This window comes from Bufo bufo, chromosome 8, assembly GCF_905171765.1.
Source record: "Bufo bufo chromosome 8, aBufBuf1.1, whole genome shotgun sequence".
NCBI lineage: Eukaryota > Metazoa > Chordata > Amphibia > Anura > Bufonidae > Bufo > Bufo bufo.
In genome coordinates this window covers 9,351,268-9,378,335 of record NC_053396.1, presented here as the reverse complement: position 1 = coordinate 9,378,335, position 27,068 = coordinate 9,351,268, and the positions used below count along the sequence as shown (strand labels likewise).

The 27,068-nt window shown below is 46.8% G+C and overlaps 1 protein-coding gene across 1 annotated transcript; it reads left to right on the top strand.

The window, feature by feature from the left end:
• Nucleotides 1-547: 547 nt before the first annotated feature.
• Nucleotides 548-26,836, top strand: LOC121009185 (multidrug and toxin extrusion protein 1-like). Its single transcript, XM_040442113.1, has 18 exons — nucleotides 548-654; nucleotides 1,915-2,090; nucleotides 4,040-4,141; nucleotides 4,328-4,396; nucleotides 5,198-5,346; nucleotides 9,728-9,770; nucleotides 10,849-10,893; nucleotides 11,324-11,421; nucleotides 11,875-11,972; nucleotides 13,669-13,782; nucleotides 14,029-14,096; nucleotides 14,729-14,837; nucleotides 15,095-15,170; nucleotides 18,140-18,209; nucleotides 18,553-18,685; nucleotides 19,008-19,102; nucleotides 19,185-19,269; nucleotides 25,812-26,836. The coding sequence occupies exons 2-18, from the start codon at nucleotides 1,917-1,919 to the stop codon at nucleotides 25,997-25,999; spliced, it is 1,716 nt and encodes a 571-aa protein (XP_040298047.1). The 5' UTR covers nucleotides 548-654; nucleotides 1,915-1,916; the 3' UTR covers nucleotides 26,000-26,836.
• The last annotated feature ends 232 nt before the right edge of the window (nucleotides 26,837-27,068 follow it).

Sequence of the window (27,068 nt, the reverse complement as noted above, 5' to 3'; positions counted from 1 at the left end):
ACCTAGTGAAGAAACTACTCACTAGTAGCAGCAGGTAGACCTAGAGCAGGACCTGAACCAGCGGGTGGTTGCATACTTGGACAGCACCCTGCCACCCCACATTGAAGACCCGCTGGACTACTGGGCAGCCAAACTGGGTTTGTGGCCACAACTAGCAGAGTTTGCCTTGGAAAAGCTGCCCTGCCCGGCTTGTAGTGTGGCATCAGAGAGGGTGTTTAGTGCGGCGGGGGCCATAGTTACCCCAAGAAGAACTCTCCTGTCCACCCAAAATGTGGAGAGACCGACCTTTTAGATTTTAGTTTTTTCCTTTTTAATAAATTGGCACAAATTTCTAACATTCTGTCTTTACTTTGTCATTATGGGGGCTGGGGGCAGAACGATGGGGTTTTTTTTTTTATATTTTAGCACAAGGAGCAAGATTACAAAGTGTGAAAAAAGTTAAAGTGGCTGAAGACTTTCCGAACGCACTATCTATTAGGTTCACATAAGGCAGCTCTGCAGCTTGGCATGGGGAGAGCGTAGGAGGGGCATGGGTAGACCTCAAAAATATACGGAGGAGGGGACTCTCCTCCCAGCAAGGAGAAAATCCTGCACAACCTCTGCCCTGCATTAAGAACAGACAGATCCTCTGCGCGTCCAGGGACCGGCTGAAAAGTAAGAGCCTGTTGCTGCCCCTGCCCGTCTCTGCCCTCTCTCCGTCTCTTCTGCCCTTGGGGTTTGACCACACTGTCAGGTTTCTTGATGCAGTTTTGGAAGTCGGAGCCAGGATCTGCTTTTTATACTTTCTTTCCTTTTTACAATTCACGTCTGATTTTGGCATTCAAAAACTGCATGCAGAAACCTGACTGTGTGGGCATACCCTTAGGGAACGGCTCACCCGGCAATTCCCCCAATTGACTTCCATTCTTTAAAATCTATAGCCTGTAGTGATTTCATAATACTATGTCTGCCCTAAACAGTCCCTCCCCTGAAAACCTGGCACGATCACATCCCGCCGCATAATAGGTGTCACTTAAAGGGGTCCTCCGCTTTGGACAATCCATTTTTGATAGAAAAATATGATGAAAGAGCATCCTGCTCCTGGGACCCTTAGTGATCAGCTGCAATCAGTGAGGGAACCTGGTGATAAGGGCTCAATTCTCCTGCAGCGCCACCACAGGTGACACGGAGAATTACACAGTTCATACCGAGACACAGTGGTGCCGGGTCCTCCAGGGAGAGGCAGGTCCTAAAGATCTCCAGTTTGTTGTATGTGTATATGAATGTCAGCTCTGCAGCAGCATAATTCTGCTTCCAAGTTAATAATATTAATAATAGAAATGTTAGTTATTATTTATCGTTTAGATATATATATTTTTAAGGGAACACAGCAGAATATTCGTCTTCCGTGTATTATTTGAGATTGGAGTGGGGGCTTTGAAGTTTTTAGGGTAATGCAGCAGTGACGCTCCTCCCCCAGATATCAGGGCTATCTCATGTTTTAATTCATTTACATGGCTCTCTGCAGTAGGGTTCAGATCCATCCCTTCCCTTAGGCGCCCTGACTAAGCGACTCCCTGCCTTTCCTCATTGATATAATGAAATCAAATAACACCATTGACTATAGCTCCCATCATTGCCGCATATGAAAAACATTGAGCAGTGCGGCTCAGACGGGAGCTGGATTTATGTCATCATGCAGTTCTACAAAAAAAAAAGAGGCCTTGAAACGACATTATAATCCCCCGGCTACAATTAAAGGGGAAGGAACCAATTTAATAAGCAACTACAGAACAAATAAGGTATTGGCACCTTGCTTTTCCAGGATTCTGAATGGTGTGTTCTAAGGAGCCTGCTGGGAGTGGTAGTTCCACAGGTTGTTTGCTCTTGTTGACTGTCTTATATCTAGCATTTAACACTGTAATATCCCAACAGTAATGGACAAGGAGGAGGAAGAAGAGACAAACCGGGAAGAGACGAGTATTGCTGCCAGAGGCGGCAAGACCGAGCCCGATCCAGACGCCACAGGATGTATACAGAAGATACGACATATTTCACCGCGATCAGTCCTCCAGGAGATGCACAAGATCATCATATTAGCCGGACCGGCGGTAAATAACCGGACCACAACTAATCCCAGATCACAGTGCGGCATATATTCTATATTCTTGTACATATGAGCGGTATTATAGTAGTAATATTCTTGTACATAGGAGGCAGTATTATAGTAGTTATATTCTTGTACATATGAGCGGTATTATATTAGTAATATTCTTGTACATAGGAGCAGTATTATAGTAGTTATATTCTTGTACATATGAGCGGTATTATATTAGTAATATTCTTGTACATAGGAGCAGTATTATAGCAGTTATATTCTTGTACATAGAAGCAGTATTATAGTAGTTATATTCTTGTACATAGGAGCAGTATTATAGTAGTTATATTCTTGTACATAGGAGCAGTATTATAGTAGTTATATTCTTGTACATAGGGGGCAGTATTATAGTAGTTATATTCTTGTACATAGGAGCAGTATTATAGTAGTTATATTCTTGTACATAGGAGCAGTATTATAGTAGTTATATTCTTGTACATAGGAGCAGTATTATAGTAGTTATATTCTTGTACATAGGAGGCAGTATTATAGTAGTTATATTCTTGTACATAGGAGCAGTATTATAGTAGTTATATTCTTGTACATAGGAGCAGTATTATAGTAGTTATATTCTTGTACATAGAAGCAGTATTATAGTAGTTATATTCTTATACATAGGAGCAGTATTATAGTAGTTATATTCTTGTACATAGGAGCAGTATTATAGTAGTTATATTCTTGTACATAGGAGGCAGTATTATAGTAGTTATATTCTTGTACATAGGAGCAGTATTATAGTAGTTATATTCTTGTACATAGGAGCAGTATTATAGTAGTTATATTCTTGTACATAGGAGCAGTATTATAGTAGTTATATTCTGGTACATAGGAGCAGTATTATAGTAGTTATATTCTTGTACATAGGAGCAGTATTATAGCAGTTATATTCTTGTACATAGGGGACAGTATTATAGTAGTTATATTCTTGTACGTAGGAGGCAGTATTATAGCAGTTATATTCTTGTACATAGGAGGCAGTATTATAGTAGTTATATTCTTGTACATAGGAGCAGTATTATAGTAGTTATATTCTTGTACATAGGAGCAGTATTATAGTAGTTATATTCTTGTACATAGGAGCAGTATTATAGTAGTTATATTCTTGTACATAGGAGCAGTATTATAGCAGTTATATTCTTGTACATAGGAGCAGTATTATAGTAGTTATATTCTTGTACATAGGAGGCAGTATTATAGTAGTTATATTCTTGTACATAGGAGGCAGTATTATAGTAGTTATATTCTTGTACATAGGAGCAGTATTATAGTAGTTATATTCTTGTACATAGGAGACAGTATTATAGTAGTTATATTCTTGTACATAGGAGCAGTATTATAGTAGTTATATTCTTGTACACAGGAGCAGTATTATAGTAGTTATATTCTTGTACATAGGAGCAGTATTATAGTAGTTATATTCCTGTACATAGGAGCAGTATTATATTAGTTATATCCTTGTACATAGGAGCAGTATTATAGTAGTTATATTCTTGTACATAGGAGGCAGTATTATAGTAGTTATATTCTTGTACATAGGAGGCAGTATTATAGTAGTTATATTCTTGTACATAGGAGCAGTATTATAGTAGTTATAGTCTTGTACATAGGAGCAGTATTATAGTAGTTATATTCCTGTACATAAGAGCAGTATTATATTAGTTATATCCTTGTACATAGGAGCAGTATTATAGTAGTTATATTCCTGTACATAGGAGCAGTATTATAGTAGTTATATTCTTGCACATAGGAGCAGTATTATAGTAGTTATATTTTTGTACATAGGAGCAGTATTATAGTAGTTATATTCTTGTACATAGAAGCCAAGAGGATAAGTAGGTGCTTGTATTATATAAGCGGTGTACCTATCACTGTTATTGACCCTGTTTTCTTTACTCCTCGTAGTTCCTTTCGCAGTTGATGATTTTTATGATAAGTGTGGTGAGCTCCATATTTTGCGGACATTTGGGAAAGTTGGAGCTGGACGCTGTGTCGCTGGCGATTGCGGTAAATAGATTTTGCAAATTGATATTCATTGCATTACTTTATATTATTTCATATCAGTGGGGGTCCAGAACCTAGACACCCCACCAGTCTATTGCATGAAGGGGGTCCATTCTGTGGTGTGATATACGGTAACTATAGAGCCTATATATATATTCGTCCATAATGCACTCTCCTTCTACTTTACAGGTGTTAAATATTACTGGAATAGCCGTGGGGGCAGGATTGGCCGGAGCATGTGACACGTTAATGTCGCAAGTAAGTATTCTTCACCCTATAGGACGCACCTAGGTTTTAGAGTAGGAAAATAAGAAGAAATTTTTATTTCATTAGACTTCTGATTAGACCTCAGCTCAGACCCCCAATGTGAATAAGACCCTCATTCAGACCTTAGATCAGATCCCCAATGTGAATGACTCCCAATCAGACCTCATATCAGAGCCCCAATGTGAATAAGACCCCTCATTCAGACCTCAGATCAGAGCCCCAATGTGAATAAGACCCCTCATTCAGACCTCAGATCAGAGCCCCAATGTGAATAAGACCACCATTCAGACGTCAGATGAGACCCCCAATGTGAATAAGACCCTCATTTAGATCTCAGATCAGACCCCCATGTTAATCAGAGCACAGAGCAGCCATAAAAATATATTATCTTACCTCTACTGCTCTGGACACCGATGCCGCTCCTTACGTCCAGCGCTCTTCCTGCTCTGCTGGGTCTCAATGTCACGCAGTGTGAGGTCACAGAGCGCGCTGACGTCCTCACGCTGTGTGCAGGTCACAGTACAGCGTGCGGAGCCGTGCAGAAGAAGACCAGGAAGCGGTGAGTACAGAGCCCGCATGGGCTGCATTCACCGCTCCCCGGTCCTACTGTGCTAATGAACGCTTTCATAATGGAAACGCACTTTAGTATTCACCCCATAAGATGCACTGACATTTTTCCCCACTTTACACTCTGGTGTAAAGATGACATTTCCCAGCATGCAAATGACCCGAGCAGACGCCGAACAAGCAGGGGATGCTGGGTGATTTCATCCGAACCGATTTCTCTTCCAGACCTATGGTGGTAAAAACATGAAGATGGTCGGTACCATCCTGCAGAGAGGGATCCTAATCCTCTTCCTGTTCTGTTTCCCTTGCTGGGCCCTATTTGTGAATACGGAACCGATTCTTCTCCTCTTCTGGCAAGACCCAGAAGTGTCCAGGTGAGACTCAAGCAATAGGTTACCGTAATGTCATTTAAAGGAGCACTTCACGCAAACGAGATAACAATATGTTCTGCATGGTGCAGGGCCCAGTAGACGGAGCATGACACAGACGTCCAGAGAACATCAAAGAGAATCCCTGTGTCATGCTCTGCCCTTCAGGGTCCTGTCTGGTTTGGGGGACCCCTGATCTCATAGTAGGTGAGACCCCCACCTATCAGACCCGGCATATCCGACTCCTTTGATCCTTATGTTGAGTTTGGATCATGAAAAACACCAAACAGATTTCGCCATCGTCATTCCAATCACAAGGTTCAATATCCGAGGACTGAACCTGTGGTCACATAAGGACTCAGCGTTACATCACCCACAGCGAGGACACACGGGGACCCCGGGGCCATCTGCACAGCCCACAGCGAGGACACACGGGGACCCCGGGGCCATCTGCACAGCCCACAGCAAGGACACACGGGGACCCCGGGGCCATCTGCACAGCCCACAGCGAGGACACACGGGGACCCCGGGGCCATCTGCACAGAGATATACCTCCATTTCCACCCAGGCAGCCCCCCTGACTTGAGCATTGGAGCAGTTCATGCTCCGATGCTCTCCTTTGCAAAGGCATTTTTTGGAGATCCGGTGACGTACCAGGGCTCTCTATGGGGCTGCCAGGAACCCCAGTGACGTCACCGGCACTGATGGGCGGGATTTAGCGCTGCCATAGCCAGTAAAACCGCTAGGGCAGCGCTAAAGCCCGCCCATCAGAGCCGGTGACATCACCGATCACACTGCCAGGGCGGAAGTTTCTGCCCGGCAGTGTGTTATTGAAAACAAAAGAGCCCGTGCCCTGCGCGATCTAGTGCAGGGCAAGGGAGCGCATCGGGTCATGAGATGCTCCGATGCTAGCCTCAGGGATGCTGCCTGGGTGAAAATAAGGGTATGTCCGGGTTCAGCTCTGAACCCGGACAACCCCTTTAAGCAGGAGTTGCATTTTTTGGAAACAAGGCGTATTATTTTTCGGTTGCACAATATTTTTGCACTTTCACCTTTACTTACTCTACTTACTCACAACTTCCTCTTATTTAAGGGTAAATATTGTCACCAGATAAAAGGGACCGCGATGGGGACACCGCGTGCGCCCACTTATGCAAATGTTATTTTTGGGGTGGTGGAAATATCAAATTGTATTCACTGAAGTCACATTTTTGGGCAGGTTTATTGGTGATATTCTTTTATTTTGGGAGGGGGATCAGGAAACTTTTTTTTTTTCAGTTTGTGAATGAACTAAACCAGTGTCACGACCAGAGGATGTGGATCCCCTGGGTCCGCTGATAGTGGACTAGGAATTAGCCCAATATTGCTGACTGCTGACTCCCAGCGTCAGTACCCTGGTGTTTATACCAGTTAATTATATCAGAGGTTTAGAGCCTGAGGATATCAGAGAAAACCCCTTAAAATTGAAGATAATCAGGCGACAAAGGAGAAAATAACCAAAATTCTCAGACGACACCGGCATATACTTACTGGTGACCGAGACCTGAGAGGGGTACTTCCCCTGTTTCCAAGTGTCACATATCGTAGAAGACGTAATTTAAGGGACCATCATCTTTCTGTAAGACAAGAAAATACATCTTGGCTTAAATCAGATTATTTTCCCCGTGGAAACTGTTCTTTATGCAAATATTTACCCAAAATGAAAAAATTCTGCAAGCCCGGTTGGACGAGACGAGAGCGTGACATCAGGGGATATTTCAGCTGCCGTGTGGTGTATATAGCATCCTGCACATGTCCAAAACTTTATGCTGGAAAGACATTCCAGGAACTCGGAAGAAGAATCTCTGGATGCGAAGCTGCTTCAAGAAGAAACAAGATGGATTCACAGACTCAAATCCCTCAGCCCTAATGGCTTGAATGAGGGTTTCTCTTTCACCGCCTTTATCGGACGTAACCTGCCTCACTAGATATTAAATGGTTAATATTGGAATTTCAGTTAGCATCTTGTACTGATCCAGCACCTATATCGGAAACGAGCAAGGTGGTGGCTGGAAAACTCCAGTCCGGCCACCACCAAGCGCTCTCCCTTAGGAGTGAATGGGGGCGTACCGCTCATGGCCGGCCACCGCTCCCATTCACTTCTATGGGCCAGCGCTCGGCTATTTTCGGCGGCCCCATAGAAAATGAAGAGCATGCGCAGTGCGCCCTCCAACACTTTCGGTGGGCTCCGTTCTCGATATAGGTGCCTATTAGACAATGGGGGCATATAATAGCGATGTGCCCCCATTGTCTGTGATGAGACAACCCTTTTAAGATATAAATAATGCTGCCACTTGATTTATTAATATCTAGGAATTTCTCCGTATTGTGTGTTATTACGTATTGAGCAGTCTGACGTCATCTATTCAGGAGGGATGCATCACTATGGAAAACTGGTTGCGCTGTGGATGACGCGGGCGACGTAAGGGCTAGCTGATTGAGGCTGATTTGCCCCGTGCACTGACAATCTAGTTTAACTTAGCCAATTGGTTATTCTGTAGTGGGGAGGGAGCCAAGAGTTAATCTAGCGGAGTGATTTCGCGCCTTATCCCCTGACAAAGCCGTCGGGAGGGGCGCGTGATTGTTTTTAGATCAGCTGACTAGACATAGGAGCTAAAATGATGCCAATCTGTGAATGAATGTTGGAACAGGGGAAATCTCTACAGGCAGGGAAAGGGTGTGCCCGAGGCTGTTACAATGTTGCAAGAGCTCAGCTGATACATTTAATAAAAGGTTACAAATATTGTATCCAGCAGCTGCTGGTTTTCAATCAGGAAATATGTTGGTGTTGCACATAATTGCAAGAGCTCAGCTAAGGCCCCTTTCACACGGGCGGATGCGATGCGTGAGGTGAACGCATTGCACCCGCACTGAATACCGACCCATTCATTTCTATGGGGCTGTTCAGATGAGCGGTGATTTTCACGCATCACTTATGCGTTGCGTGAAAATCGCAGCATGCTCTATATTGTGCGTTTTTCATGCAACGCAGGCCCCATAGAAGTGAATGGGGTTGCGTGAAAATCCCAAGCATCCGCAAGCAAGTGCGGATGCGGTGCGATTTTCACGCACGGTTGCTAGGAGACAATCGGGATGGAGACCCGATCATTATTATTTTCCCTTATAACATGCTTATAAGGGAAAATAATAGCATTCTGAATATGGAATGCAAAGTAAAATAGCGCTGGAGGGGTTAAAAAAATAAATAAAAAAATTTAACTCACCTTAGTCCACTTGATAGCGTAGCCCGGCATCTCTTTCTGTCTCCTTTGTTGAATAGGACCTGTGGTGAGCATTAAATACAGTTACAGGACCTTTGATGACGTCACTCCGGTCATCACATGGTACGTCACATGATCTTTTACCATGGTGATGGATCATGTGATGACCGGAGTGACGTCATCAAAGGTCCTGTAACTGTATTTAATGCTCACCACAGGTCCTATTCAGCAAAGGAGACAGAAGGAGATGCCGCGCCGCGATCAAGTGGTCTAAGGTGAGTTAAATTTTTTTTATTTTTTTTTAACCCCTCCAGCGCTGTTTTACTTTGCATTCTGTATTCAGAATGATATTATTTTCCCTTATAACCATGTTATAAGGGAAAATAATACAATCTACAGAACACCGATCCCAAGCCCGAACTTCTGTGAAGAAGTTTGGGTTTGGGTACCAAACATGCGCGATTTTTCTCACGCGCGTGCAAAACGCATTACGATGTTTTGCACTTGCGCGGAAAAATCGCGGGTGTTCCCGCAACGCACCCGCACATTTTCCCGCAACGCCCGTGTGAAACCAGCCTAAGGGTACTTTCACACTTGCGTTGTTGGATTCTGGCAAGCAGTTCCGTCGCAATCTGTATGCAAACAGATACCATTTGTAGATGGATCCGGATGCAGATCCGTCTGAACGGAATGCTTTCTATTCAGAATGCATTAGGATAAAACTGATCAGTGTTTTTCCGGTATTGAGCCCCTAGGACGGAACTCAATACTGGAAAAGTTTAACGCAAGTGTGAAAGTACCCTAAAACGTCGAACAAAAGGCTGCAAATTTAGTATCCAAAGTGTTGTGGTACAGAGAGCAGCATTTGAGCAAACATACAATTAATGTTTATCAGGGACACGCTCCCTAGCCGTATAAGGGACCCCGAGACATGGATAGAGCATGGTGGTCTGTCTTTTGGAGGTCAGCTGATGATTTTAATGTCTCTAATACTGGGCACTTAGGGGATTTTATTTTAAAACTATAAAGAAAATAAAAGTTAAGTTTTAAAATTGGTATATGAGAGGATCCCTAGTGGGAATTTATTTGGCTATTTTGACCATTTTGTACCTTATTATTCTTTATAGATTAACTCAGATATACGTCTTCATATTCATTCCAGCCCTACCGGTAAGAAGATCAGCGTCACCTACCCGCAACTCACTGTACATATGACATGTACAAGACCCACAGTGGGGAGTACAGAAGGAGACAAGGGTATTGGGTACAGGATAATAACACTGACACTTGGGGTACAGGATAATGACACTGATACTTGGGGTACAGGATAATGACGCTGACACTTGGGGTACAGGATAATGACGCTGACATTCAGGGTACAGGATAATGACACTGACATTCAGGGTACAGGAAAATGACACTGACACTTGGGGTACAGGATAATGACGCTGACACTCGGGGTACAGGATAATGACACTGACACTCGGGGTACAGGATAATGACACTGACACTTGGGGTACAGGATAATGACACTGACCCTCGGGGTACAGGATAATGACATGCTCACAGTTGGGGTACAGGATAATGACACACTGACACTTGGGGTACAGGATAATGACACTGACACTTGGGGTACAGGATAATGACGCTGACACTCGGGGTACAGGATAATGACACTGACACTTGGGGTACAGGATAATGACACTGACACTTGGGGTACAGGATAATGACACTGACACTTGGGGTACAGGATAATGACGCTGACACTCGGGGTACAGGATAATGACACTGACACTTGGGGTACAGGATAATGACACTGACACTCTGGGTACAGGATAATGACACTGACACTTGGGGTACAGGATAATGACACTGATACTTGGGGTACAGGATAATGACACTGAGACTCGGGGTACAGGCCAATGACACTGACACTTGGGGTACAGGATAATGACGCTGACACTTGGGGTACAGGATAATGACACTGACACTTGGGGTACAGGATAATGACACTGACACTCGGGGTACAGGATAATGACGCTGACACTTGGGGTACAGGATAATGACACTGACACTTGGGGTACAGGATAATGACACTGACACTCGGGGTACAGGATAATGACACGCTGACACTTGGGGTACAGTTTAGCAGTTTACTATGCTGTTTTGGGAGGGGTCGTTACTTATGACAGGTCACATGACTTCCTGTTTCTGTGTTGTTGGTAATGGCTTCTCTCCTTACTCCTAGGCCTCGTTTTTATATCAGCTTCAGGCTAAATACTTACAGAACCAGGTACCTCGATCTCCTGTCCCGGACGCCATACTTCAAAACGTGCAGCAGTTGCCCCTAGCAACCAATGAGGTCGCTGCTTTCATTTTCCAAAGCACCGCTGAGAAATGAGAGGTGGAAGCTGATTGGTTGCTAGGGGCGGCTGCTCCACCTGTCCTGTGCTCTAGTTCAGTGTTCCTCAGGGCCTAGCTCTCGGTTGTGATGTGAGACTATCCCACAGAATGGACGCCTGTGGTAAGTCCTGGTGCACTGACACTAATTACATCACCTGCTCAATACTGAGGAAATCCTGAAAACATGACCGGCAGGTGGGCCCTGAGGACTGGAGCTGAGGAACCCTGCTCTAGTTCTAATAAAGCTGCCCCAATCTCTTTCACCCCTATGACATTAGTGCCCCCTGGTGACGTCTTATTTTCATCTTCTCTTCCTACAGGGAATTATATTTCCTCAGGTCTTAACCGGATTCACGGCAAACCTCTTTAATGCCTTAATTAACTACATCTTCCTGTACAAACTGGGCCTGGGGGTGATGTAAGTACTGATGGGGCTATTCATAATGGGGGGTGACCAATATGGCTGCCTCCAGAGGTGGTCACCCACTTTTCCCAGAATTCTGAATAGTTAAGCTGCTTAGATACGTGGCGATACGTTCCATAGCTTGGCTAACTGACCATTCAGGAGTGTGGGAAAGCTGGGTGACAACCAACGGGGTCATCATGAGAGCCGCCATTATTAAAAAAAAATCTATAACACGCGTGTACGTATAAAAAGCGGACACGCAATGTGACAAGGGTCTTACAGACGCGTCTGGTGCTGTGAATGTGACTGCGCTGCAATACCACACAGGACCCGTGGACAGGGGTGGCGCTGTTTCTGGGAGGAAGCAGCCATGTTTTCCCAACCCTGGACAAATTTTTTTTTGATCTAATAGAAATGAATCATGTCAGATATTGTAGGAGACGTCTCTGTGTTTTTTTCCCCCAGGGGCTCGGCCTGCGCCAACACTTTATCGCAGTACGTCCAGGCGGTCCTGTTATTCTTCTACATCATATGGAGGAAGCTTCACGTGGACACCTGGGGAGGTAGCGACCGCCTGGGATCGTGTCCTATACACGCACCGCTCTTCTCCACAGTTGCATTTATTCTGTTGTCCTCTGTTATCAGCCATTTCAGGCTGACCGCAGCCTTCTTCACTGGATAAAGGCTCATGCACACGACTCCGTTTGTATTTAGCGGTCCGCAAAACACGGATCCGTAAACAAAACAGATGACATCCATGTGACTTCCGTGTTTCATCCGTTTTTTTTTTGCAGATCCATTGTAACAATGTCTGCAAAACGGACAAGAATAGGACATGCTGTATTTTTTTGCGTAACGAACTTGCGGACATACAGATACGGAATGCACTCTGAGCCATTTCCGTTTTTTTGTAGCCCCATGGAAATTAAAGGTTTTGCATATGGACCGCAAAAAAACCCCCAAAAAACGGAGCGGACACGGACAAAAAATAAGTTTGTGTCCATGAGCCCTTATCCTGTGGGCGGCAATGTTTCTGTGAGATCAGGATTCCTTGCTTCCTGTCAGTGAATGGAAAGATTCTTTTTAACCTTTAGGCCGGGATTCCTGCTGACAGCAAGAGCGCACGGCGTCATTGGTTGCTATGACGCTGTGCGCTTCATGCCGCTGCTGCACTATAGTAATACACTCGTATGATCTATACGAGTGCATTACTGTACAGCAGCGGCGGCATGAAGCGCACAGCGTCATAGCAACCAATGACGCCGTGCGCTCTTGCTGTCAGCAGGAATCCCGGCCGAGTTACCACGGACCGCTCTCGGCCGCGGAACAGTGACAACAGACCTAATCCTTCTCACAGCTGAGGGTTCGTTACAGTGGTATCGTTTGCCAGTTAAATGCGTCAGCTGCACACATCTGTCTCCTGTCCTGTCCGCTTTCCCGGCGCTGATACATTGTATCAGACTGGCGTCACACAGGATTGTCTAGTCTGGATACCATTGTAACAAACACTCAGCTGTGAGAAGGATTGATTCTGTTAAGGGTTTTCAGCCTCAATCGCTGGTTCTTAAAGGGGTTTTCTGATTCTATTTCATATCCTTTGCCTTTTTAGAAGACAGACCCAATCCTTCACACAGCTGAGGGTTTGTTACAATGGTATCCAGTTTGCCAGTTAAAGACGTCTGCTGCTACATCTCTCTCCTGTCCTGATGTTTCAGACTGACATCATACAGTATTGTCTAGTCTGGATACCATTGTAACAAAATCTCAGCTGTGAGAAGGATTGATTCTGTACAGCAGGGACCAGCACTCCAGCTGTTCAGAAACTACAACTCCCAGAATGCTTCATTGACTTCTGTTGGAGTTAGAACAGCTAAGCCTGTTTGCATGCTGGGAGTTGTAGTTTCACAGCAGCTGGAGTGCCCTCTGTACAGGTTTTTAGCCTGTGTTGGGTCAACCTGTAGGGGGCAATGTTTCGGGAAGGTCACAGGGTCCTAAAGGGGTTTTTCTGATTCTATTTCATATCCTTTGACTTTTTAATTCCTCGCCATGTTCAAGAACCCTGCTTCCTGTCAGTGAATGGAAAAATTCTTGTTGACACTGAAACGGTGACTACAGACCTAATCCTTCTCACAGCTGAGGGTGAATGTTTGTATTCAGTGAGGGCAAGCAGAGATCTTGGGGAGGAAAAAAAAAAAAGGGAGGAAGCAATGAATGTAAAAAGTCTCCTAGTGAATGAGATGTCGCTGCCGTTCTCTCTAGGGTGGTCCATGGCCTGCTTCGAAGACTGGGGCCCGTTCATCCGTCTCGCCATTCCCAGCATGCTGATGCTCTGTATAGAATGGTGGGCGTTTGAAGTCGGAATCATATTGTCCGGTAAGTCACCGCCCCGCTCATCTGGACATGTTCGATATTTGTAGGAGGATCCCACTTCTTGGTATTGCCTGGAGATAAGCGGCATCACCTGCACGTAGCAGCTGCTTATCATCACATACACTGTAATTATTATTATTATTATTATTATTATTATTATTATTATGGAAGAGCATGATGTTTTCTTCTCCATTCACATCCAAAGCTAATATTAATGCACGTTCTACCGTAATTACTGTGTCCCCGCAGGAGTGCTCAGCATGGAGGATCTCGGGGCTCAAACCATCATTTACCAGATGGCTACCATTGTCTTCATGGTAAGGACCGAGGATCTGAGTTTTGGCTGGACTTCTGCTCCTCTGGCTTCAATGGGTTCTCCGGGACTGAAGTATTGGTGACCTATCCTTAGGAGTGGTTATTAATATAAGAGGGGTGGGGGGTCCAACCCCAGCACCCCTACCGATCAGCTGATTGCACCTGCAGTAACCAGCCCCGGCCACTATACATTGGATGGTGCTGTGTAGTCCCTGCAAACAGTCAGACCCCCGCCGAGCTGATATTGATGGGGATCGATTATCAATACTTCTGTCCCAGAGAACCCCTTTAAATATCCTCAGGATAGGTCATCAATATCGGATCATGGATGGAAGAACTGATGACTTATCCCTATCAATAGCAGGGTCCAACTGCCGGAAAGCCAGCAGTGCTGATCGACTGGGGGAATGCTGGGAGTCGGACCCCTCACCGATCTGATATCAATGGCCCATCCTGAAGAAAGGTCATCAAAAACTCCTGGAAAACCCCTTTAAATCCCCCCCCCCCTCACCAGGATTCTTGATGTTCAGTGCCTAGTTGTGCAGCGCTCCTGCAGGCCACAAGGGGCAGGCTTTGCTGGTGAAAGATATAAGTAGGGGAGGTATTATAATATCGCCCTGTTTCTGCTCTGCAGGTGCCACTGGGGTACAGCATTGCAGCCAGCGTCCGAGTAGGTCACGCCCTGGGGGCAGGGGACATTGTCCAAGCCAAGAAATCGATGGTCGTCTCCTTATTAATGGCAGGTAAAGAGGAGAAAAGCCATCACTAACATCCCCTGACAAGATCAGCGCACTCTTCTGAAATACTCTGTGCTGCTGGGCACCCTGCTCATTCCATCATGGGACCTCCTACTTCACTCCTTTCGCCTTCTCATAGTCTAATACTGCCCCTTGTCATAACACAGATTGATAGGCCTCAGCAAAGCCTTCTTCTGCAATCCTCTGTGCTGCTGTGAGACCCCGCTCCAGCCCGTGATAATCCGGTTTTGTTGTTGTTACAGAGACCTGTGCCCTGGCATCTTCCATCCTGCTCATCAGCCTGAAGAATGTGATTGGCTATGTTTTCACGTCAGATGAGTAAGAGAGGGCGCTGTTCCTTTAAATCTTCATCTGGTCACAGAATGCAGAGGTTCTGTGTTATCATGGGCACCAAGCGTCCCTGACTACGCCTGGAGGCTGCCATGTTTTCATACACAGCTTCTGCAAGTCCCTGTCAATCTGCAGAGACTGCGTCTGCCTGTAAAACACAGAAATTAAAGGGGAACTCCACCTTTACATCATAGCAGTTTGTCAGTAGGTAAAAGCCGTGGTGGGGTCCTTAAACCGAGGGCCCGACAATACCAAGAGCGCAGAGCTTTCAATGCCTCCACAGTTATTTCTTATCATTTTCAAGATCTCTGCTTGCTGTCTTGTTCTTCCTTAGTCCAGCTAAGAGTTGGCCTTCTACGTTGAGACATTTGTAACAATCAACTTACCTGCACTGACACATTGTAGCAAGCCTTCTCCAGTGAATATCACTAGGTCAAGGCTGCTTTTCAGACTTTGGTATGAATAAGAATGTTTCCTTTCACTGAAAACAAGCAGAGATCTTAAGAATAGTGAGTGATTGAAACATAAAGAATATTAGAAAGTTGAAGAGCTGCCCATAGTATGATGATTACAAGACTTAGCGAACCCTTGGAGCCCTGACATGCGAGCGCCATGGCCTCAGCTGGGAAGGAGGGTCTCAGCTCACAGAAGGAAGGAAAAGATGGAAATCCCCTTTAGAAAAATCTGATTAATAATAGCGGCTGAGATGGGAATGGCAGGACTGCTGCCGGCTGAGAGGGGAATGGCAGGACTGCTGCCGGCTGAGAGGGGAATGGCAGGACTGCTGCCGGCTGAGAGGGGAATGGCAGGACTGCTGCCGGCTGAGAGGGGAATGGCAGGACTGCTGCCGGCTGAGAGGGGAATGGCAGGACTGCTGCCGGCTGAGAGGGGAATGGCAGGACTGCTGCCGGCTGAGAGGGGAATGGCAGGACTGCTGCCGGCTGAGAGGGGAATGGCAGGACTGCTGCCGGCTGAGAGGGGAATGGCAGGACTGCTGCCGGCTGAGAGGGGAATGGCAGGACTGCTGCCGGCGGAGAGGGGAATGGCAGGACTGCTGCCGGCTGAGAGGGGAATGGCAGGACTGCTGCCGGCTGAGAGGGGAATGGCAGGACTGCTGCCGGCTGAGAGGGGAATGGCAGGACTGCTGCCGGCTGAGAGGAGAATGGCAGGACTGCTGCCGGCTGAGATGGGAATGGCAGGACTGCTGCCGGCTGAGAGGAGAATGGCAGGACTGCTGTCGGCTGAGAGGAGAATGGCAGGACTGCTGCCGGCTGAGAGGAGAATGGCAGGACTGCTGTCGGCTGAGATGGGAATGGCAGGACTGCTGCCGGCTGAGAGGGGAATGGCAGGACTGCTGCCGGCTGAGAGGGGAATGGCAGGACTGCTGCCGGCTGAGAGGGGAATGGCAGGACTGCTGCCGGCTGAGAGGGGAATGGCAGGACTGCTGCCGGCTGAGAGGGGAATGGCAGGACTGCTGCCGGCTGAGAGGGGAATGGCAGGACTGCTGCCGGCTGAGAGGAGAATGGCAGGACTGCTGCCGGCTGAGATGGGAATGGCAGGACTGCTGCCGGCTGAGAGGAGAATGGCAGGACTGCTGCCGGCTGAGAGGAGAATGGCAGGACTGCTGCCGGCTGAGAGGAGAATGGCAGGACTGCTGTCGGCTGAGATGGGAATGGCAGGACTGCTGCCGGCTGAGAGGGGAATGGCAGGACTGCTGCCGGCTGAGAGGAGAATGGCAGGACTGCTGCCGGCTGAGAGGAGAATGGCAGGACTGCTGTCGGCTGAGAGGAGAATGGCAGGACTGCTGCCGGCTGAGAGGGGAATGGCAGGACTGCTGCCGGCTGAGAGGGGAATGGCAGGACTGCTGCCGGCTGAGAGGGGAATGGCAGGACTGCTGCCGGCTGAGAGGGGAATGGCAGGACTGCTGCCGGCTGAGAGGGGAATGGCAGGACTGCTGCCGGCTGAGAGGGGAATGGCAGGACTGCTGCCGGCTGAGAGGGGAATGGCAGGACTGCTGCCGGCTGAGAGGGGAATGGCAGGACTGCTGCCGGCTGAGAGGGGAATGGCAGGACTGCTGCCGGCTGAGAGGGGAATGGCAGGACTGCTGCCGGCTGAGAGGGGAATGGCAGGACTGCTGCCGGCTGAGAGGGGAATGGCAGGACTGCTGCCGGCTGGTGATCAGTGGAAACAGTCAGCAAGCCTGCCAACAGACATAGGTGGGCTGGCTCCTATAATGCAGGGGACAGTTACTTTCTCCTACATCAGATGATGGGACAAGAGCAAGAACTGTGCAGACACTGAAAAAGTGGGTGATTTGGGGACAGTTCAGCTCTAAATCCAACAGAATAGTGATTGCAGCTCTGGAGTATAACACAGGCTGTAACTCAGGTTCAGTATAGGACAAGTAATGTAATGTATGTACACAGTGACTGCACCAGCAGAATAGTGAGTACAGCTCTGGAGTATAATGCAGGATGTAACTCAGGATCGGTACAGGATAAGTAATGTATGTACACAGTGTCTTCACCAGCAGAATAGTGAGTGCAGCTCTGGAGTATAATACAGGATGTAACTCAGGATCAGTACAGGATAAGTAATGTATGTACACAGTGACTGCACCAGCAGAATAGTGAGTGCAGCTCTGGAGTATAATACAGGATGTAACTGAGGATCAGTACATGATAAGTAATGTATGTACACAGTGACTGCACCAGCAGAATAGTGAGTGCAGCTCTGAAGTATAATACAGCATGTAACTCAGGATCAGTACAGGATAAGTAATGTATGTACACAGTGACTGCACCAGCAGAATAGTGAGTGCAGCTCTGAAGTATAACATAGGATGTAACTCAGAATCAGTAGACACTATTCAACTTTTTATGTAGGCCGATTCTCCCTAAGATGTGTGGTAATGGTAAGTACTGGTGTAGATTAGTAACACGTTCTCTCTCTTGCAGGGGTATAGTTCAGCTGGTCAGCTACGTTCTTCCGGTGTATGCTGGGACTCATCTCTTTGATGGATGTGTGGTGAGAATAATTTTTTGATGCCAGTAATTGGATGAATATACTGATTAGCTCTCATGACAACTCATCCTGCCTGGGCTCTGGTGATCTTTAGTGTTGTCATAGGGTCACCGCGTGGAGCTCAATCACCATTGACACCAATATTGACTCATATCTGCCATAGTCTGCTACATCGGCATGAGTGACAGCACAGAGCTGCAGAATGTCCCTATGATAACACTGCTTTATGCACCTCATAGCAGGAAGTGTTGTCATAGGACCTTAGGAGTAAATACACAAAAAGGAATTTTATCGATATGTTAGTTTCCAGTCCCAGATGATCAGACTTTTATGCCTATTCTTGCAGGCCACGTGCGGTGGGGTCCTGCGAGGCACCGGAAAGCAGAAAATCGGAGCGATTTTTCACGCTGTTGGTTATTATGCCATTGGTCTTCCTGTGGGAATCTCCCTGATGTTTGCAGCCAAAATGGGAATAATAGGTGTGACCCAGAAAACATTTTTGAATTTCTCTAAAATTCTTACATTTTTGTATTTTTCCTCTATTCCTAACCAAAGCTGCACTCAAAAGTCCCGCTGGTTGCCCTTGATCAATGGAGCTATCTACTCCCACAACACATTGCTGTACGGGAGCTGGAACACAGCAGAGATCTGAATGCAGTTCTGGATGTGAATGGAGCATTAACATTTATCTACAGTGGAGTTCCCCTTTAAGTATATCCCACTGAACGTCTGCTGATAATCAGGAATGTGGAGAGCGGTCGGGTACGGCCTCCAGATAACCTCTGCTTTGTGTTGCCCCAGGGTTCTGGCTGGGGATCCTCCTCTGCGCTGTGCTGCAGATCATCGGTTTCCTAATCTTCGTCTTTAAGATTGACTGGGCCAAGGCGTCACAAGAGGTCGGTGTCCGCTCCTTCTTGTAGATCCGGGCAGGCCGGTTGCTGACAAGCTCTCCAGTGTCATCCTATATTCTTATTTCAGGCACAGGCGAGGGTCAAGCAGAGGGTCCGGACGACAAGAGACCCACACAACAAGGCGGCCATTTATCAGGGGGCGGCCATGACTGGTTTGTAAACTGCTTTCTTACATATATACATAGTTACACATAGTTACATAGTTGAAAAAAGACATAAGTCCATCAAGTTCAACCATGGGATCGGTGGGGACGCCAATCCCAGAAGGAAGTGAGACTCAGATTTCTACACATTTTCATAAGAATTAATGTCGTTTACTTTTAAGAATTCATCTAAACCCTTTATAAACCCGTCCCCTGTTCCCGCTGTGACCACGTCCTGAGGACGTCTATTCCACACATTCATAGTTCTTACAGTAAAGAAGCTTCCGTTGACTGAACTTCTTCTTCTCCAGTCGGAGGCAGCGCCCCCTTGTCTTTTGAGGGCATTTTACATGGAACAGCTTTTCGCTGTATTTTTTGTATGGCCCATTTATATACTTGTACAGGTTAATCATGTCCCCTCTTAGACGTCTCTTCTCAAGACTAAATAAATTCAAGTCTTTTAATCTTTCCCCATAACTCAGACCCTCCAGGCCCCTTATCAGTTTAGTCGCTCTCCTCTGTACGTTTTCCAGCTGGACTGCGTATTCTGTTTTCCGAAAAAAATAGAACATGTCCTATTCTTGTCCGCAATTGCGGACAAGATTAGGCATTTTCTATTTAGTGCCGGCGATGTGCGGTCCGCAAAATGTGGAACGCACATTGCCGGTGTCTGTGTTTTGCGGATCCGCAAAACACTTCCGGATGTGTGAATGGAGCCTTATTATGTGACAGTAGCTGCTCCCGGTCTATGCCCTGAAATGCTGCCCTCAACCCAGGGAAATTAGCCTTTTTAAAATCCAGTGTTTTTGCTCTGCCGGACAGAGTTTGATTCTTATAGTTTAGGGGGAATAGAGGATGATCCCAGAGTATGGAGTCATTATATGCTGGGATAGTGGGGAGGAGTCGGTTACTATGGTTTTTCTTTTGTGATTGACATATTCATTCTTTGCTGCTATGGTAACAGTAAAGGGAGTTAAAGCAATAGGAGCCTCCGTGTCTTGTGATATAATAATATTGTGGTCACTATTACTCAGTGTTTCTCGAACAGTAACATTACTAACAAGCTCTGCATCATTAGAGACTACCAGATCCAACAGAGCATCGCCCCTAGTGGGGGCTTCTACAGACTGGTCCATAAAGTGGTCCTGGTGCTAGTTGAGGAATCTTCTCACTTTGCAGTTGAGGCAGAACCATGACCCCAGTCAATGTCTGGGAAGTTAAAATCTCCCATTATGACCACTGTACCCGCCTGTGCCGCCGCTCTATTTGGTTATACAGTTGAGCTTCTATCTCCTCTGTATTGCTAGGGGTCTATAGATTACACCAATATTATTTTTTCAGTGTTGATATCCCTTTGAACTTCCACCCATAAGGTTTCCACATCCTCGCCCACAATTGCCTCTTTCACACTTGTCTTCAGATCCCTCCTCACATACAGGCGCACGCCACCTCCTTTTCTATTGACCCGGTCTTTCCTTAATGTGTAAAACCCCTTAATATTAACAGCCCAGTCATGTGAAGAGTCCAACCAGGTCTCCACTACATCCATGTGTTCTTCTAGGACCACAGCCTCCAGCTCCCCCATTTTTCTAGCTAGACTTCTGGTATTTTGTGAAAACACATTTTAAATTACTATTACCTGTAAAGTGAATATCCGGGATTTTTAGGTTACCTTGGTTAATTTTTGTATGTAACAGGTTCTTGTTGCCAGCAGTTCTATTTTTCACAAATGTATAGTTCTGCCCAGTCTTCTCCCTACTTTCCTCACTAACTCCAGCCCCCACTAAATCCCCACTGTCCCCTCCTATTTCCAACTCTCTACAGTGAGGAACAGAAGTATTTGAACACCCTGCGATTTTGCAAGTTCTCCCACTTAGAAATCATGGAGGGGTCTGAAATTCTAATTGTAGGTTCATTCCCACTCTGAGAGACAGAATAAAATAAAAAAAATTCAGTAAATTACATTGTATGATTTTTAAAGAATTTATTTGTCGTGCACTGCTGAACATAAGTATTTGAACACCTGAGAAAATCAGTGTTAATATTTGCTGCAGAAGCCTTTGTTTGCAATTACAGAGGTCAAATGTTTCCCGTAGTTCTTGACCAGGTTTGCACACACTACAACAGGGATTTTGGCCCACTCCTCCACACAGATCTCCTCTAGATCTGTCAGGTTTTGGGGCTGTTGCTGAGTAACACAGAGTTTCAGCTCCCTCCTAAGATGTTCTATTGGATTCAGGTCTGGAGATTGGCTAGGCCGCTCCAGAACCTTGATATGCTTCTTACGGAGCCGCTCCTTGGCTATCCTGGCTGTGTGCTTTGGGTTGTTCTCATGTTGCAAGACCCAGCCACGACCCATCTTCAATGCTCTGACTGAGGGAAGGAGGTTGTTGCTCAAAATTTCACAATAAATGGCCCCATTCATCCTCTCCTTAATACAGTGCAGTAATCCTGTCCCCTTTGCAGAAAAGCACCCCCCAAAGCATGATGTTACCCCCCCATGCTTCACAGTAGGGATGGTGTTCTTGCGATGCAACCAACCTTTTTTTTCCTCCAAACACGACGAGTGAAGTTTAGACCAAAAAGTTCTACTTTGGCCTCAACTGACCACATGACTTTCTCCCATGCCTCCTCTGGATCATCCATATGGTCATTGGCAAACTTCAGACGGGCCTGGATATGTGATGACTTGAGCAGGGGAACCTTCCGTGCAATGCATGATTTGAAACCATGACAGAGTAGTGTTCTACTGACAGTGACATTTGAAACAGTGGTCCCAGCTTTCTTCATGTCATTGACCAGCTCCTCCCTTGTAGTTCTGGGCTAATTCCTCACCTTTCTTATCATCAGTGATACCCCACATGGTGAGATCTTGCATGGAGCCCCAGTCCAAGGGAGACTGTCAGTCGTCCTTAGCCTCTTCCATTTTCTAACAATTGCTCCAACAGTTGATCTATTTTCACCAAGCTGCTTGGCGAGTGCCCCGTAGCCCTTTCCAGCCTTGTGGAGGTCCACAATTTTGTCTCTGGTGTCTTTTGACAGCTTTTTGGCCTTGCCCATGGTAGTAGTTGGCGTCTGACTGACTATGGGGTGGACAGGTGTCTTTAAAGAGCTCAGACAGGTGCTACTAAGTTAGACTAATGAGTGGAGTAGAGGTGTACTTTTTAAAGGCACAGTAACAGGTCTTTGAGAGACAGAATTCTTGCTGTTTCTCAGGTGTTCGAATACTTATGTTCAGCAGTGCACGACAAATAAATTCTTTAAAAATCATACAATGTGAGTTCCTGAATTTTTTTTAAAAGATTCTGTCTCTCAGAGTGGGAATGTGAATTTCAGACCCCTCCATGATTTCTAAGTGGGAGAACTTGCAAAATCGCAGGGTGTTCAAATACTTCTGTTCCTCACTGTATCTACCCCCTTATTAGTATGACCCCCCAGGTCTTAGTTTAAAAGCTACTCCAGCCGTCTAACCATTTTTCCCCCTGGGCAGTTGCACCCTCCCCATTGAGGGCTCATGCACACGACCATTGCCCCTCTGTTGCTGTATTGCAGCCCGCAAACGGCAGGTCTGCAATACGCGGGGCACCGGCCCTGTGCATTCTGCATCACGGATGCAGACCCATTCACTTGAATGGGTCCCCAAATCCGGAGATGCAGGGCGGAACGGAACCACTGTGGAGTGCTTCCGTGGGATCAATTCTGTGCCTCCGCATCGCAAAACGATAGAGCAAGTTCTATCTTTTTGCGGAACGGATGGATCGCAGACCCCACTCAAGTGAATGGGATCGCGATCTGCATGCGGCAGCCCCATGGCCGGTGCCTATGCATTGCGGACCACAGCACGGGCACGGAGGGCCAACGGTCGTGTGAACAAGCCCGAAGGTGCTGCCCGTCCCTACTGTAGAGCCTGTAACCGATAGAGAAGTCGGCCCAGTTCTCCGTGAACCCAAACCCTTCCTTCCTCAGCACCAGGTTCTGAGCCACCTATTTAACTCCCTAAGCTCCCGTTGTCTCTCTGGTGACGCTAGTGGCACTGGTGGTATTTCTGAAAACACTACCTTGGAGGTCCTGGACTTGAGCTTCTCACCTAGTTCCCTAAAATCATTTTTAAGGACCTTCCATCTCCCCCTAACTTTGTCATTGGTGCCAATGTGTACCATGACCGCCGGGTCTTCCCCAGCCCCACCCAGCAATCTGTCAATCCGATCCGCAATGTGCCGAACACGAGCATCCGGCAGACAACACACTGTTCGGCATTCACGGTCTCTCCTCCTAATAATAGGGTCCCCTACCACCAGTATGTCTGACCTTTTACTGCACTCCTTTTCCCATCCTTCCTGCAGGGGGCATCCTCCTGGTTGCTAGGAGAAACGCCCGGCTGCAGTGTTGCTGGCCCTGGGCTTTCATCCCTAATACCAGGCATATTTACTAGGGCGCTCCAGCTCAGGACTAGCCTCCCTGGCACTTTTCCCTCTACCCCTTGTTCCTACATTAACCCAACTGCTGACCTTATATTCCTGATCCTGCCCTCCTCCTCCCACCTCCATTTCACTGACCCCAGTCAGCGCCTGCGCAGTGAGGTCTAAGCCTCTCTCCAGGTCTGCAATGCCCCTAAGGATTTCAAGCTGCTTATTTAGATCCAAGATTTGGGTTTCCAAATATGCAACATGATTGCACCTAGTGCAGTGATGCCCAGCCCACGGCCTGCGGGCAAAATCCGGCCCGCGAAGCTGTGTCATGCGGCCCGTGCGACTCCCAGGAAAAAGTCTAAAAGTCCACTACGCCTTAGACTCCCCCCCACACATTCATCAGCACAGCGATGAACGGCACAGGCAGCGCAGCGATGCGGCCTGTGCCTGAAATAACCAATAGCAAAGCTCCTTACAGCAAGCAGCTTTGTTATTGGTTGGTATAGGCGCGCGCCGGAGCGAAACAGGTCCTGCAGTGGGGAAAGTCGGCGAGAGCTGGAAGGAGGAGGGGCGGGTGTTGTAAGGAGAGCAGGCGCGCTGCCCGAGGACCTTAGGAAACATGGCAGGGCCGCTGGAGAGGTAAGGAGCCGTGGACTCATGTGACTGGTCCTCCTGTCACCCCACAGGGAAGAAGCTGAACAGACTTCACCGACTATGATGGGACCCGTTCAGTTTCCGTTCGGGATCCTGTCTTTTTACCGGACACAAAAGTGCTGCATACAAGACTTTTTTTTGTCTGATCTTTCAACAGAATCCGCAACAGAGGCTCCAACGCAGATTTGAAGGCCTACGTATTATGTATTTTAGTGATGCTCACACGTGCCCCCTCACAGTGTTTGCATTTCTTTCTGGCCCGCGAAATTTATACCATGTCTAGTGCGGCCCTCAGACGAAAAATGGTTGGGCACCACTGACCTAGTGCAAATGTATTCACCCTCGAAAGGCTCTTCAAGGCACGCATACATTGCACAGGACACGCACTTAGCAGCATTGTCCATGGAGCACATGTTTAGATGGGGATGAACAGTAAAGAGGAGTTAGACCCTATCTGCTGCTAGAATCAAGCCAACAATACACAAGGAAAATCTATCAAACCTTAGTTTCTTGCTCCTTGACCAGCACTCCGGTTCTTTAAACTCCACTTATTCACAAGCCCACAGTACAGCAAGCCCAGGTAGACTACTACAAACCCCTACGCCCAGGGAAAGCTGAGTGACAACCAATATGGTAGCCATACAGGTTGTCACCCCGGTGTCCAAGTCCCCTGTCAAGTCATGACCCCAGGACCTGTAGTGGTGGCCATATTGGTTCTCGTATTTTGATTTTGGAGTAGAAAAGGAAATATCTGTGTAGTCATCTCACATCTATCCTGCCTATTATACTACTCACAAAAAGTTAAGGATATTTGGCTTTCTTGTAAAATTAATAGAAAACGTAATACGTTCCGGCTCCAGTGATATTATATCCAATGGTCTGACGTGACACTTGGGTTCCTCTCACCTCCCTTACATGTGCCTGGAGTTGTTCTGCAGGGCATTGTTCACAATGAAGCGGTCATCAGTGTGGGATGTGGCCAAAGGACGTCCACTTCTCTGCCTTTCTGTGACTCTTCCGGTCTCTCTGTATCTCTCTTGCACCCTGCTGATGACACTCTACGCTCAGTGGCCACTTCTGTCTGAGAACTTCCTGCTTGAAGCCTCGTAATGGCGAAGTACTGTTGATCAGTGGTTAGGTGTGGTCTTGGTCTCATGATGTCAAAGTGTAAACAGCATGATGAGGAGGACTGTTAAATACCAATTCTAATTGAACCAGGGACTTTATTGGGCGATTCATGGCTTAAACACCTGTTGTGTATTTTGCCGTTAAGCTCCTTGTTAGAAAACAGCAAGTTGTGCAAAAAGTACTGAAACACTGAACAGTTGGACATGAGCATTCAGAAGTTTAGAGAAGGTCACATTAAGTTCTCCTGTAAAGGTTAGAGGACATTTTAGGTTCATCCAATAATTTCACCCACAAACCAAATATCCCTGACTTTTTGTTAGTATATCTATCTATCTGTCTAAACAGTTGTGTCTTTTACAGAAGTCACAGAAGAGCCCAGAACTTTGGCCCCGACTGACACAGAAGGTGACAAGAAGCCGGACCCTGTGCAGACTGAAGTCCCCTGTAGCCTTGCATCTAGGAAGCGGCTGCTCCTGGTCCGATCTCTGGCTTTTATTGCCTCGGTCACGGTACTGATGATTGGCATATTAATAAGGTTATGTATCTGAGCACAGCTCCGGGAACTGAACGCAGCCATCTATGAAACGCACCACAAGACATGGCGTCCATGAGGCAGCTCCTATGTAAGACGCCCGGCCTCCTGCCTCGCCGATGACACAGGCGAGGCCCTATCTGGACAGAATCACAGCAGGCAGTAAAGCAGGACTGTGCCAGCCACTCGCCAGGCGGTATTATTGTATGTTACACTTTGAGAGATTTATTTTTGGTGAAAATAAGCCAGGCGCCAATCCACTGTTTGTATGAGGAAAGAATCACAGCGCTGCGCCACGAGGTGGAGACGAGCTACGCCCGGCCTCGTGTCAATAAACCTTCAGCGCTGGAGGAAGAAAACATCAGCCCATCGCCATTTTCAAGATCTCTGTTCGCTGTCACTAAATGGGAAAAAAAAAATTATCTTGTTTTCAACAAGGAGCTAAAAACCTATACAGGCCTAATCCTTCTCGCAGCAGAGGATTTGTTACAAGTGTATCCCATCTAGATACATTTAACCTGCACTGATACATTGCAACAAACTATCAGACAAGGAGAGCGATTTGTGCTGCGGAATGGTCTCTGCTGCATACAACTGGGTGGCAGCAACTGGGAATGTTCCCATTCACTGACAGCAAGCAGGTATATTGAAAACACTGACGAACTGAAACACAAAACTATTCGAAGGCATCAGAATGTTTTACTATATGATGATTATCTGCAACCGGAGGATCTTCTACTGTTTGGGAACTACAACTCCCACCATGGCCTGGCAGCCTGTGGCCGCACACGGTCAGACACTATATACTAGATGAATAAACAGGCACATATCTCCCTCTGTGCGTACCAGTCCAAATATCAGGGTGACTAATAAAGGGGCACAGAAGACGGGGTACTCTGGGTTAGGGGTGCCTGTGTAGACTTGGGGGATGGGAGCACTGCGGCTTTAGGGTGTGGGGATTGAAGACTGCGTCCACTTATAACCAGGAATCTGGAAAACTGTAAAGAAAACTCCAATGCTTTAATAGAGGGCAGACTGGTGGTCACCCAGCTTTCCCAGAAACAGATGAAACTGAAGATGCAGCG